The 13,563-nt window shown below is 41.5% G+C and overlaps 1 protein-coding gene across 1 annotated transcript in view; it reads right to left on the bottom strand.

Annotated features, from left to right (window-relative positions):
* The window catches only part of Dnah5 (dynein axonemal heavy chain 5), a 298,260-nt gene that overhangs the window by 265,789 nt on the left and 18,908 nt on the right, over nt 1-13,563 (bottom strand). Inside the window, exons 3-8 of the mRNA XM_055619009.1 lie at nt 11,662-11,746; nt 6,145-6,305; nt 5,211-5,432; nt 2,623-2,760; nt 1,528-1,704; nt 281-394 (exon numbers count right to left, since the gene is read on the bottom strand). Coding sequence (XP_055474984.1) covers nt 281-394; nt 1,528-1,704; nt 2,623-2,760; nt 5,211-5,432; nt 6,145-6,305; nt 11,662-11,746 — 897 coding nt within the window. The remainder of the gene's footprint in view (nt 1-280; nt 395-1,527; nt 1,705-2,622; nt 2,761-5,210; nt 5,433-6,144; nt 6,306-11,661; nt 11,747-13,563) is intronic.

The raw sequence follows: 13,563 nt of genomic DNA, 5'->3' as shown, positions 1-13,563 counted from the left end.
TAGATAGATAGATAGATAGATAGATAGATAGATAGATAGATAGATAGGGATAGGATAGATATATGATTGACAGAAGATAGATTGATACGGTATGATGTGATATGATAAGGTGTGATATGATGGATGAGGACATAAGATATATACAGAGCTATGCGAAGGTATTTTCTTGAAAGTAGGAACTTTCTAAAATGGCCACAGCTGTAAGCTAAAACTCAGCACTTCGTTCTGCTAGTGTAAAAAGAGTAACCAGTGGACTACAGGAGCAGAAACCTCAACGCACAGGGTCACTGTTGTACAGAGGGTCACAACATTTCTCCAGGGTGTACAAATATTTGACATTGTCCTTTGCTTCATTAGCTGCATCCGTGATCCTAATGTCTGTCTCCCGCCAGACCTAAGCACAACGCAGAAAAACAGTTTTAACACAATTACTTCCAGAGGAGCCTGCATAACAAGACCTAATAATTGTCACCTCCTAGCTCCTCAGCATCTCCATTTGCTCTCTGCCTCCTGCGTTTAGAAGCTGAATCTGAAAAAGATGTGGAAGAGCAAGTCCAAAAGTTTAACGAAATGTTTAAGGGCCTCTGTCTCCAGATTTGTCTTGGATACGCTACTCCAGCAGAGAGTTCAGCAGGGCACCACTGCCCTGTGAAGTCACAGCTTCCTGTGCGGTGGCCCCCAGACTAGCTTTGTGTCTCATGCTCACGTTTTCCATATTCTCTCGATTCCAACCTGATCTCCCCTTCCCCGGAGCCCTAAACTTGTTTCCATGTTATAACAAGCATTTATTAACTGCCAATGAGCTGTCCAGACATTAAATTAGAACAATACCTAAGAATTAAAGGGGATGTAACATGAATTGGCTTTCTATTGCATCACGATATGTAAAGTCACTGTAAAACACATAATATAAGAAAAAATTATGACTTGCTGCTAATAAATAGAGTATGACAGAAGCAATGATAACTTAATCCCAGGATTAGCTTGCAAAGACTGTGCCTACTATATTGGGTGCTCTTTAAAAGAAGCCTGCTACCCCATCAGCTGCCTGTTGGCTCATCAGGTGAGCCAACAGCCGAGATGCAGCCTCATAGGACCTTAGCTTGGCTAAGCTGTACCCCAATTCCTGGCCTGAAGTAAAAATACTATTTTCAGCTAAAAGAGTTTCGCAGTTATATGCTTTGCAGCATAAAACTAATATATGAGGACTTCGGTTGTCATGATTACTATATCTATGTTGTCTGAATTTATTACATGTTCTGTTCATATATAGCCGTGCGATCACTTTATATCTCAGTTACTTGCAATGCTCACTCATAATTCATATAATATAAATATAGCAGCCAACAAACATCTTTAAGTTGAAAGTTAATTCACAGTATCCAAAGTTATGTGACTAACACTACAGTCTTAAAAGATTTTCATATGGATAAAATAACACCTCTCTATCCCTAAGTGTTCTGTGGAGTTGCAGATGGAGAACTTTCTTATTCACATAACATAAATCATGGCAAAATGGCTAAAAACCTTCAGAAGCTTGGACTTGGCTGCAGCGAGCACTGCTAGCACAGCCTTCACATCAGGGCTTTTCAGTTGCTCTAAAAGGTAATTAAATTTGGAGAGCCTTTTTTTCCAGTGCTCCAACTCTGCTCTCGGACCAACATCATCTGCTTCTTTCCGCAGCTGATTGCTCTCAGCAAGGATCTGTAGGTGCAGGAGAAGAACAAGCAATTGTGTGAGACCTGAGGTGTGAAGCCATACATGAGCAAAAAAGAAGTCGTAACAAAGAAGTTACCCTATGTGAATCATGTATTTGTTCACTTCTGAGACTTCAGTGATGGGTTTTAACTAATTCAGCATAAACCCATTATTCTAATTTCAGGAAAGAACTGAGTTGACTTTTGCTACCCAACAGTGACTTAGGTGATGACGTTGAATGAGCACTGGATGCCATGAGTATATGCGGTTTCCTTGCCTGCTCTTTAAATGCGTGAACTGAAGCAACTTCGCGCCTTAAGCAAGGTAAGTTTACATGTATACACTGCTCGGATGGAATAGTCTCCTCCATCTAGAGCTTTTCCAAAAAAATTTGAAGACTTGTTTGTGTGTGTGTGTGTGTGTGTGTGTGTGTGTGTGTGTGTGTGTGTGTTGGGGGTGTAAGTTAATGCAGATACCTATGAAGATCAGACAAGGTTATTGGGTCCCTGGAGCAGGACTTCCAGGCAGTTAGAAGTGATTTGATGTGAATGCTACAAACTGAACACAAGTCCTCTGCAAAGGCAGCAAATGCTCTTAGCCACCAAGGGCCCGCCCCATAAAATACTTTGAGTAGTTACGTCTCAAGCTCTCGCTTGAAGGACACAATGAATTAGTGACCTGCCCCAAACGTCCATGGAAGTTTTCTGAAGAATTAGCAATGTGTAGCCTTCTAGTCGCTTAATTACACAAAATCACCAATTTCTACTTTCTTAATACTGATCATAAATAGAAGCTCCATTGAAGTGCCTTCTCTTTAAGAGTGTGTGGTATGCTATGTGGATAATGAATATACCTGGAAAGGACTTTCTCCACTGGTGACTCCACTGACACAGCATCTGAAATCACCACGGATTTCTGAGTTACCTGTTCTGTCTGTCTGATCCAGACTTTCATGCAACACTCTACTCTTTCCACAGTCTCAGGGTTACTAGCTAGAGCCAAGTAGTCCAGAGGTTCCTTGGAGGACTTCAGTTCCAATATGTCACATTTTTGAAGGCTCACCTAATTAAAATTAAGATTACAATAATAAGATAATGTTTACAAATGTCTGTAGACACTTTCTGGTCAACTTGAGGTTAGTTGGAGCTCAATGGATTCTTTGCATCATTACTACCTTGATCATTCAAAGTGCTTATTGAAAAGGCAGCACCTAATAATGGTAACAATAATACCTATCTTTCTCTGTGTCTTAAGTACTACAAAAGATTCTGAGCTCAAATTTGGCTGGATATTAGAGAAAATACACCATGAAACAGAGAAGCTAATAAGAAAATTAGAAATAGTCACCAAGTTATATCACCACAGAGACTGAGTCAACCTGGAGGAAATTAGCATGGGAGGTGGAAATTCGTAGTTTTCACTCTATCACTGAGTTCCTTTTTGGAATTAAGGAGAGAAAAGATTCCCATGTCTTCACAGTTAGCAAGTTCAATTGCAAACGCTTGAGTACAGTTTAGAGGGCAGAGATCCAAAATAAGCCCAATATACTTTTAAGCACGCATGGCATACCAAATCACAACATGACCTTCTCAGTGTCTACAAATACCTTCCTTCTGATAGAAGTGTTCCTTAAAACGTGTGTGAATCTCAGAACTCAGTGCTCATACACAATTTGGCTTTACCTTCAAAAAAGATATGACTCATATTTCAGCATGTTCAGGGCCAAAAAATGGGCTACTACTATTGGTCACTCATATAACCCAACATGGATTCGGGGCATTAAACAGAGCACCAAAGAATGCTCCAGAGAGATGGGCATGGAAGTGTTCATGGAGGCACCTCCGCATACCAGGGTCTGCCACGAGAAACACACCCACACTGTCATTCCTCCTGAAGGCTGCTCGCTGCCTCCGTGGGCTTCATAGTAAGCCTTGTCAGCCCCAATCTCTCACGGTCTCTGTGCCTCCCTTCCAAGCTGACTCTTTCCCATAGGATGGTTGTACAGGCCTTCAGTTAAAAGCCAAGATCTTCATCTCCCCAGTGCAATCTGATTCCAAAACGACCTGAACCAGCCTTGTTCCCCACCTTTGCTGCACTCTCATGGAGCTCTTATAAATCTTCTCGGGTCAAACATGCACCCAAGCCACTCCCTGTACTTTTGCTGGCACTGATCTATCCTGGACAGACCTTCCAACACTCCTCCATGGTTGCACACACCCTCAGGAGCTGGCCTAAAGTCCAGTGGCTTCTCCCACTCACTCAGAGACAATGCCTCCACATCCTGCTCTACTAATATCTCCATCACACATGAGGAAGAGTCGCAGGAAAGCCCTGCTTTGGGTAAGAACTTTCTTCCATTTGGTTTGGTTTATCATGCATTTTGTTCTGGCCTGCAGCCTAGTTAACTGTGAATACAACTAAGATGTTAGCTAGAAGAAATGCCTACCCCTGTCTGGATAAAATTTTCTCAGTGCCACAAGTCTACATTATTAGTAAGCTCAGTTTCATTCACTGAACAGGCCCAGTATTCCCTGGTGAAGTGGGGATAGAGCTGCCTTGCTATGATTACCATAGGGGCCACATCTCCCTACTACACATACCTGACCTCAGCTGGACATCTTTACTTACTCTCCTCACTGCCTCTGTTTGTGTCTCTCTCTAACATACATACACACACACACACACACACACACACACACACACTGCAGATACACATGAGTGTGCAACCAGCAACTTCTACTTAACCGTTAAGGAAATGTGCTGCACAAGTCATATAAACAGGCAATCTCACATTGGCCAAGCTCATTATTAAAAGCTGCTTCAGTCATAAGCTAAACTACTATACCCAACCCCTTCCCTCCAGGAAGAATAATTCCTATTTCCTTCTTTTTCCACCACTTCTGTCCTGCCCCTTCTGATCCTGCCCCTTCCTACTTAACACACACAAACATACACACATTCTCCACTGTAGCTCTAAATCTCTTTTCATTTTAGGAAATACATCGGTGCCACAAGCATTCCATCTTCCATCTAACAGACTGAGTAAAACTTTAAGTTACTATAAACCAGGGCTCTCAACCTGTGTGTCACAACCCCTTTGGAGAGGGAATGACCCTTGTATGGCGTCACATATCAGCTACCCTGCATATCGGATATTTATATTATGATTCATAACAGTGGCACAATTACAGTGATGAAGTAGCAATGACAGATTTTATGGTGGAGGGGCACCACAACATGAGAAACTGTATTAAAGGGTTGCAGCGTTAGGAGTGTTGAGAACCGCTGCTATAAACATTCTTACAGGCCTCAGAAGCATTACGCCTGTAGAACTGAAAGTATTTAAATCAAGCCACAGTCGCATCTTAAGGTATTAAAATTACCTACAAACATTTTGAAAGCTTTCAACACAGTAGAATAAAGCCCTTCCATGTAAGAGAGAATCACCCCTCGTATTTTCTGTTGTTGGGAATCTGGTAATCATTTTTAATGAACCGCCTACTCCTTCTTACCTTCTCCTTCAGGCTCTCCTGTGCACCTGACAAGATGCCCACAAAACCATCCAGAGAGCTCAGGAAGTCCTGCCGAATGCTGGCTGCATCCTGAAGCCCCTCGAGCTCACCCCAGCCATGGCTTGAGGCCCTGAGAGCTGGGATGAAGACGTCAGAGAGCAGACGCCTCACGCTGTTCAGCAGGCCCCCATCCGCAGTGTCTAACGTGTTAAAGCTCACCTCCTGGAAAACAGGTCCATCACCCTGTGTTGTAAAACTTAGCCTCAACTGCAGCATAGCAGTGAAGTCACTAAACATGTTAATTAAACAAATAGTGGGTGAATCTTTTTTTCATACTGAGAAAGATACTTTTATACCAGTTCAAATTATATTCCCCTAAATTAAAAAAAAAAAGAAAGAAAGAAATTGAATTCTAGGAGTTTATTAGCTTATTTGCTACAAGAAAGTAATGAGGTCATGCAACCTCTGACAGACAGAGAACATCCAAACAGTTGCACTTTGCTTTACACAGAACATCAAGTTGTATATACACTGTTAGAAGTCTTGTCGTTAAGTAAATTATGGGTGGGAGCTTCTTTTGGAAAGAAAAGAACTCACTCTGTACACAGATACAATGTTCTGCAGATATTTTATTGGTAAACTGAATATCAATTCCTCATCAAAAGATAAGAAGGTAATATTTTTTAAGTGTCTGTTTTAAATGCTAAAAAAAAAAATTGACGATAAAGGGACTTCCTTGCTCTCTGTCTGTCTATCTGTCTGTCTGTGTGTCCTGGGGATTACACTGAGAACCTGAATACTCTAAGCAAGTGCTCGACCACTAAACTAAAGGCCCAGCCACTTTAAGAATCCTGTGGTTATCTCCACAAAACGAGGCAGGTTTGAGCAAGGTTTGTGGTTTGGAGGAATCTGAGATAAATGACGGTCCTCTTACCCGGTGGATATTCTCAGCCGTGATGGCTTTAGAAGGGTCAGACCTGATGAAGAACACACAAACTCCCGTGAGAGCAACATCTTTTCCTTCCGTCACAAACACCTTGGGCTTTTTCGTCTTTCCAGGAACAGGAGTTACCCCTCCTGAAGAGCCAAACTGTCCTACAAACGCAAAACAACTTTAGTTTCACAAATGTTGTTTGTGGTGTACAGAGCTGCTACCTAGAGTGAAGATTCCTTGTAGAATTTACTATAGCTGACCTGCCAGATCTAGACACAGCCGGCACTTGCATAATCTCTAGTCTCATCCTGAAAGATATCTAAAAAGATCTGATGGATTCCAGATCACAGGGTCAGTGAGCGAGACGGGCAGGGGTAAGGGTGGGAGCAAAAAGCACTGATTGTCATGCACTATTTCCAGGATCTCTCCTGGAACCATGTCTATACTACTAAAGCTTAGAACCCTGAGGCACCTGTAAGCTATCCTGAACTGTACCACCAACGAATGTCAGGGGCAAAGTCAAAAGCAAGTCCTAGCTACAAAACTGAGGACTCTCACATCTCAATGCTTCATGACACCATCATAATCCAGGCAGCTGGTTAGTTGTGTATATTGCTAGCTTCAGGCATGAGCAGAGGTAGAATAACAAAGTAATTGATGTTCTCGCTCTAGAGTGAGACCCAGGGCTTTAACCTCCATCTGTTTCCTAACCACATGACCTTGAACAAGTTGCCTAAGCCTTCTCTGTCTTCTCATTTTGCATATATGGGTGTTCTGCCTTCCTGTACGTGAATGACGGGTGTCCAGAAAGGCCAGAAGGGGGAGTCAGGTCCCCTGGAACTGGAGTTGTAGATGATTGTGGAGTTGTAGATGATGTGAATATGAAGGACTTAACCTGTATCCTAAGCAGCCCCTCTCATGTTATTTTTTAAAAAGTGGCATAGGCTATTCTAATCTAACATTCTTTGTAGAATATTTGCAGAATTTTGTGAAAATTTCATAAACTTATTACCTCAGCAAGCATTTTCAGAAAGATCTGAAAGCTCATGTTGGTTGTCTAAGAGTGTTGTTTGCAGAGTGGCTCAGTTAGGTACAACAGAACATGCTCTATGTTGTTCCACTGTGTTCAAGTAAATTTTATATCCTTAAGTGAATTTTATACCCTCAGAGAGAGGGTGGTGTTCAGGGAAGAATTTGGGGGAAGGCAGTGAAATGGAAATTGAAATCTGAGTCCTGAGAATAGAGCCTCTCCCTCAAGTTGTTTCTGCCTGATGGTGCTGAGCTTCTGACTGGCAATTTGGGGAAGGACCCACTCCAAAGGGAAAGCCAGTTGCTCTCATTTTCAAATGAAGCCCACTGCTGATGAATACACACAGGTCTAATAGCAGATGAGGGACAATAAGCAAGACAAGGCATTTCAACCAAGGCAACAAGATATGAGAGATACCAGAAAACAGAGTCTCTAGGGAAAATCCACAGGATTCATACTTCCTGTGTTCAATAGCGCACAGGAAGTATGAAATCCTTCTTTGTTTGATGGGGCCAAGAAACAGGTATTCATTGTTTTCTCTGTCACAAAGCTGAAGGGTTCTTGGGATGCTGAACTCCCAGTACTAGAACCAGGAAAGTCTCAGGCGAGAGAACACAGTTGCCAGTCTTAGTGAAAAGCAGGATTTCAGTCCAACCTCCTGCAAAGTCTGGCCTCCTAGAGGTTAGGAACACGATAGGCTGGAAAATGATGCCTGTTGCCAATAAATCCTAACACAGCGCACAACCTACAGAGAAAGAAGTGGGCAAGGGATGGGAGCTAACCAAATGCCCACAGTCCCAGATGCCCCTCAACTGAGGAGTGGATACAGAAATTGTGGTACATCTACACAATGGAATACTACTCGGCAATTAAAAACAAGGAAATCATGAAATTTGGAGGCAAATGGTGGGAACTGGAAAAGATCGTCCTAAGTGAGGTATCCCAGAAGTAGAAAGACACACAGGTTATATACTCACTCATAAGTGGATATTAGACATATAATATAGGGTAAACATACTAAAATCTGTACACCTAAAGAAACTAATCAAGAGGGAGGACTCTGGCTAAGATGCTCAATCCCCATTCAGGAAGGCAAAGAGGATGGATATCAGAAGAGGGAGAAAACAGGGAACAGGACAGGAGCCTACCACAGCAGGTCTCTGAAAGGCTCTACCCTGCAGGGTATCAAAGCATATATTGAGACTTAAAACCAAACTCTGGGCAGAGTGCAGCGAATCTTATGAAAGAAGGGGAAGATAGAATGACCTGGAGAGGACAGGAGCGCCACAAGGACAGCAACAGAACCAAAAAAAAAAAAAAAAAAAATCTGAACATAGGAGTCTTTTCTGAGACTGATACTCCAACCAAGGACCATTCATGGAGGCAACCTAGAACCCCTACAGAGATATATCCCATGGCAGTTCAGTGTCCAAGTGGGTTCAATAGTAATAGGACAGGAACTGTCTTTGACATGAACTCAGTGGCCTGCTCTTTGATCACCTCCCCCTGTGGGGGGAGCAGCCTTACCAGTCCACAGAGGAAGACAATGCAACCACTCCTGATGAGACCTGATAGACTAGGATCAGAAGGAAGGGGAGGAGGATCTCTCCTATCAGTGGACTAGGGGAGGGGCATGAATGGAGAAGGGGGAAGGAGGGTGGGATTGGGAGGGGAGGAAGGAGGGAGCTACAGGGGGGATACAAAGTGAATAAACTATAATTAATAAAATTTAAAATTAAAAAAAAAATTTAAATGATGAGAAAAATAAGTGCCTCTCTTAAATCAGGTGAGGGGACTTCTCTGAGGAGAACTTTCCAGAGGGTAACTTTCCATCACTCAAGAGGAATGCTGGAATGGTGCAGAACAGAGGTAATCCAGCTGGCATGTGCCATGCACTGTGAAACACTGAAACAGAAGGCTGCAGTTTTATGAGGACAACACATGATGGTGAGCTATGCTGTCACTGCTGCATGGGGACCTACATGGCCACAAGAACATGAGCTCAGCAAGCTCAGCAGTAGCAGTCGAGTATAAACTCTCCCCTCACCTTTACTTCTTGTGTGTACATGGCTTCAGACCTGACAGATACTAATTGACCTGAGCTGAGTTCAGATGAAGGAAGAAAGCAAGGAGAATCAAAAGTTCCTCTTGAGTCCCAAGTGGAAACCTTCAGAAGCCCTAGACAAGGGTCAGAGGAAGCAGACGGTGAGTGCAAAGAAGGGTGAGTTTGCTTCTGACCAACTAGATTTGGTCAACTGCATACTCTACTTGTTTTAATTAATATTATGTTTTCAATTTGAAATGATCACAGAAGTTTTCCTAAGAATGTTTAGAAAAGTCACTCAAGAGCCTGATTCTTACTCCAAGGTCAGAAGAACTAACCTTGGATGCTGAGAAGATTGAAAAGGGGAGTGAGAGAGAAACAAAAAATTCTTGCTTCTTTGATGGACCCTATGAGCCCTTCTTATTCTGTGCAGTTTATACCAAATGGGTAATTTCACCCTGAGCATGGTTACAGCTGAACACACTTCCCGCTGTAGTTCATGTTCTGCAATCTGAGATGGAAATCAAATCTTCTGTCTTTTAATTCCTTTTACTCAAAATGTAATGCACTTTCTGTGGAAAGATAAATTTATAACTAAAGAAACGTCAGCAATTCAAAATTTTCACACATAATGTATGTGTGTGAGTTTAAATGTGCACGCATGTGCGTATGCACACGTGTGTGAACACATATGCACGGAAGTCAAAGTTTGACATTGAGTGTCAATGTTAATTAATTGCTCTTGTGTTTTTAAGCCAGGCTCTCTCAGTAAGCCCAGAGTTCAGCAATTGCCTAGGCTATCAGTGAGCTCCAGGAGTCTTCCTGTTCCTGCCCTCCCACTGATGGAATGATGGGCACAGGATACACCCCGTTATTTTTTTTTTAACTAGAGCTCTGGGGATGAGAACTCAGGTCCTGTCCTTGTGCTTTGTGGCAATCAGAACATCTACACAGTCTCCACAACAATTTCTCTGAGTGTGAAACTAAGAAACATGTTCATGCTTCCTGACAAAATCAGTAACTATTTCCAATTATTAAAAGTCTTGAAAGGATACATATAATACTAGAAGTGTGATATATTTAGTCAGGACTCTACTTTGGCCTTAAAATTATATTGATCTGATTAAAAGTATAATTCAGCTGAATTCATACAAAGCCTTACAATGTTTTAAGTGCAAGTATTCAATCTATCATTCAACATTGCACATAATCAATCAAAACCAGCAAAAAATAAAGATAATATTGTATTTAACTAACGGAAGTTGATGCTATACTTACTGACAAGAATTCCTCTGTTAAAAACCCAGCGTTTGCTGGAAGTTCTAGAACATGGTTACACAGAAGGAACTAGTACACAAGAAAAGTAAGTCTCAGCTGAGGGTGGTCACTCATGCCTGTAATCCCAGCACTCAGGGAGGCACAGGCTGGCACATCTCTGCAAGTCAGAGGCCAGTCTATAAAGTGAGTCTGCGCCAGCCAAGGCTACACAGAGAAACCCTGACTTGAAAAACCAAAAGGAAGGAAGGATGGAAGGAAGGAAGGAAGGAAGGAAGGAAGGAAGGAAGGAAGGAAGGAAGGTCTCAAGACAAAAATTTGCATGATTGTACCCCCACTGCCGGCAAATCAAAAGAAACACAAAACAATTAAAACATCTAGGTTAACTACCATTCTCCATCCTCGAACCTGAAAGAGAAAGCAGACATCCTTCCACAGGGTACACACTATATACATACCATACATACACACGCATGCATATACACATACTCTACACACATACAGGACACACACACTATATACACATACATACACTACACACATACAGGACACACACACTATATACACATACACTACACACATACATATACACATACACTACACACATACAGGACACACACACTATATACACATACACTACACACATACATATACACATACACTACACACATACAGTACACACACACTATATACACATACATACACTACACACACACATACATATACACATACACTACACACATGCAGTACACACACACTACATGTACACAATACACACCATACATACACACTACAAGGACATCTTACACACATAAAGCAAACACAAACACTGCATATACACAATACATACATATACACAAACACTACAAAGGCATGATATATAAACACTGCAAAAACATCACACACAGTACACACACACAACATACATGTACACCACAAGGACCTCATACATGCGTATACAACACCCATGTACCATACATACACACCACAAAACACTACATAACATATACATCACACACACACACACACACACACACACACACACACACACACACACCTAGCACTCTAAGGCATAGGCCTGTTTAGTCCTTCATTACATTTCTTCTTTTTGCCGCCCTCAAATGAATTTAGTGACATTTCTAGGCTATCTCATGCCAAATGACAATACCTGCTTCTGCTCCTTCCACATCCTGATAGTAAAACATGAGATGACGGAGTCCTCCAGTAGCAAAAAGCTGATCGATTCTTTCAATCTGAAAAAAGATAAGGTAACATTTTTGTTCTGAATTAGAAAATGCATTTAAACCAGTACTGATGGCATATCAATTCAATTCACTACCATATTCTTATAGTGCTGAACCCAATGCCTCTCCTAAGCAGGGAGTATTTTCCTAGCACAAAAAAACACGAAGAACAAATGTCTCACTCAACTCAAAGAAGTAATTTCACTGATCACAGAAATATTTACTATGTATGTACATTTGACAAAGACTTGTCTTCCATTTTTGCTAATTCCACAAAGCACTGAGTTGTTAAAGACAGATATAAATAAAATATTTATAAATGAATATTTTGTGCTCAGTAAATTGCAAGTCAGAAAGAGAAAGTAAATCTTCAACACATAGCACAAGAGAGATAATTAACATTTAAATATAATAATCTTCTAAAGCTGCTTTAAGAACATATATAGCTGCCAACTATTCTTTCCATAGCCATCTCTCACCTGATCACATCCATGAGATCCAGAGTTCATCTATCTCATACATGGCCTAATACCAACAGAAATCTTGCAAGTAGTCTACAGCATGGTTTAGAGTTCATATGAGAAGAAGTGTAGACTGGGAGGTGCTCAGTCTGAAAGGCACTTGAAGGATCTGGATAACCAGAACTCTGTCATAAGAAGCCTATTATACTGACACATGCCTATAACCCCAGTGATAGTCAGGTGGGAAGTGAAGACAGGAGATTTTAGGAAACTTGCAGACCACATGGTAAAGTCCTAGGCCAGCAAGGAACTTGGTCTCTAACAAAAGGCTCCTAAGGCCCAACATCTAAGGTTGTCCTCTGACCTCCACATTCACATTGTGACAATATCCACATGTGTGGACATGTGTGCACATACATAAACACGCACACACAAAAATAAGAAGACGGATGATGCATATAGATATATGGATAGATAGGTGGATAGATAAATAGAAATTAGATGACAGATAGATAGATAGATAGATAGATAGATAGATAGATAGATAGATAGATGATAAATTGACATGGATGATAAATGAGATAGAAACAATAAAAAATCTACATACTCATTAGGATGGCTACTGCCAAAAAATAAATAAACACACTATGGGAATGTAAAAATGTACAGCCACTGTGGAAAACAGTACAAAGTTTCTTCAAAAAGTTAAACTTGGAATTGTCATGAGATCCATCAGTTCTGTTTGTAACCACACATAGCACATACATCGCAAAGTTCTGAAAGCAGGATCTCAAGGGGATGCTTGTGTTCTCACGTCTACAGCTGTTCTGCTCCCAGTCACCTCCACAGAAAGTGGAAATGCCGTGAATGAATAAACAAAATCTGACACCTGTGAGCAGGGACTTTTCTCGACTTCAATAAGCAAGAGGCCTCTGACACACGCCACAACAAAGATGCACCTTTGTGATGGCCAATCTTGGTCCTCTTTGCTAGATCTGGAATCAAAGGCAAGCCACCACACACTCCTGTAGAAGAGTTTCGTGACCAGATTGTTTGAAGTGATAAAACCAACCCCTGCATGTGCGTTGACCATTCTGGTGGAGACTAGACTAGGATCAGATGGAAGGGGAGGAGGACCTCCCCTATCAGTGGACTGGGGGAGGGGCATGGGTGGAGAATAGGGAGGGAGGGTGGGACTTAGAAGGGACGAGGGAGAGGATTACAGTTGGGATACAAAGTGATTAAACTGTGATTAATAAAAATAAATAAATTTTTAAAAAAGAATTAAAAAAAAAAACAATACAAAGAAGGAAACTTTACTTCTGCCTGATCACTTTCAGTCTTTCTGTCAAGTTCATCTAGCCT

The sequence above is a fragment of the Psammomys obesus genome, unplaced genomic scaffold (assembly GCF_907164565.1).
Source record: "Psammomys obesus unplaced genomic scaffold, mPsaObe1.curated_primary_1811, whole genome shotgun sequence".
Lineage (NCBI taxonomy): Eukaryota > Metazoa > Chordata > Mammalia > Rodentia > Muridae > Psammomys > Psammomys obesus.
Note: the sequence above shows the minus strand (reverse complement) of the source record. Positions and strands in the feature narration are given on the sequence as shown.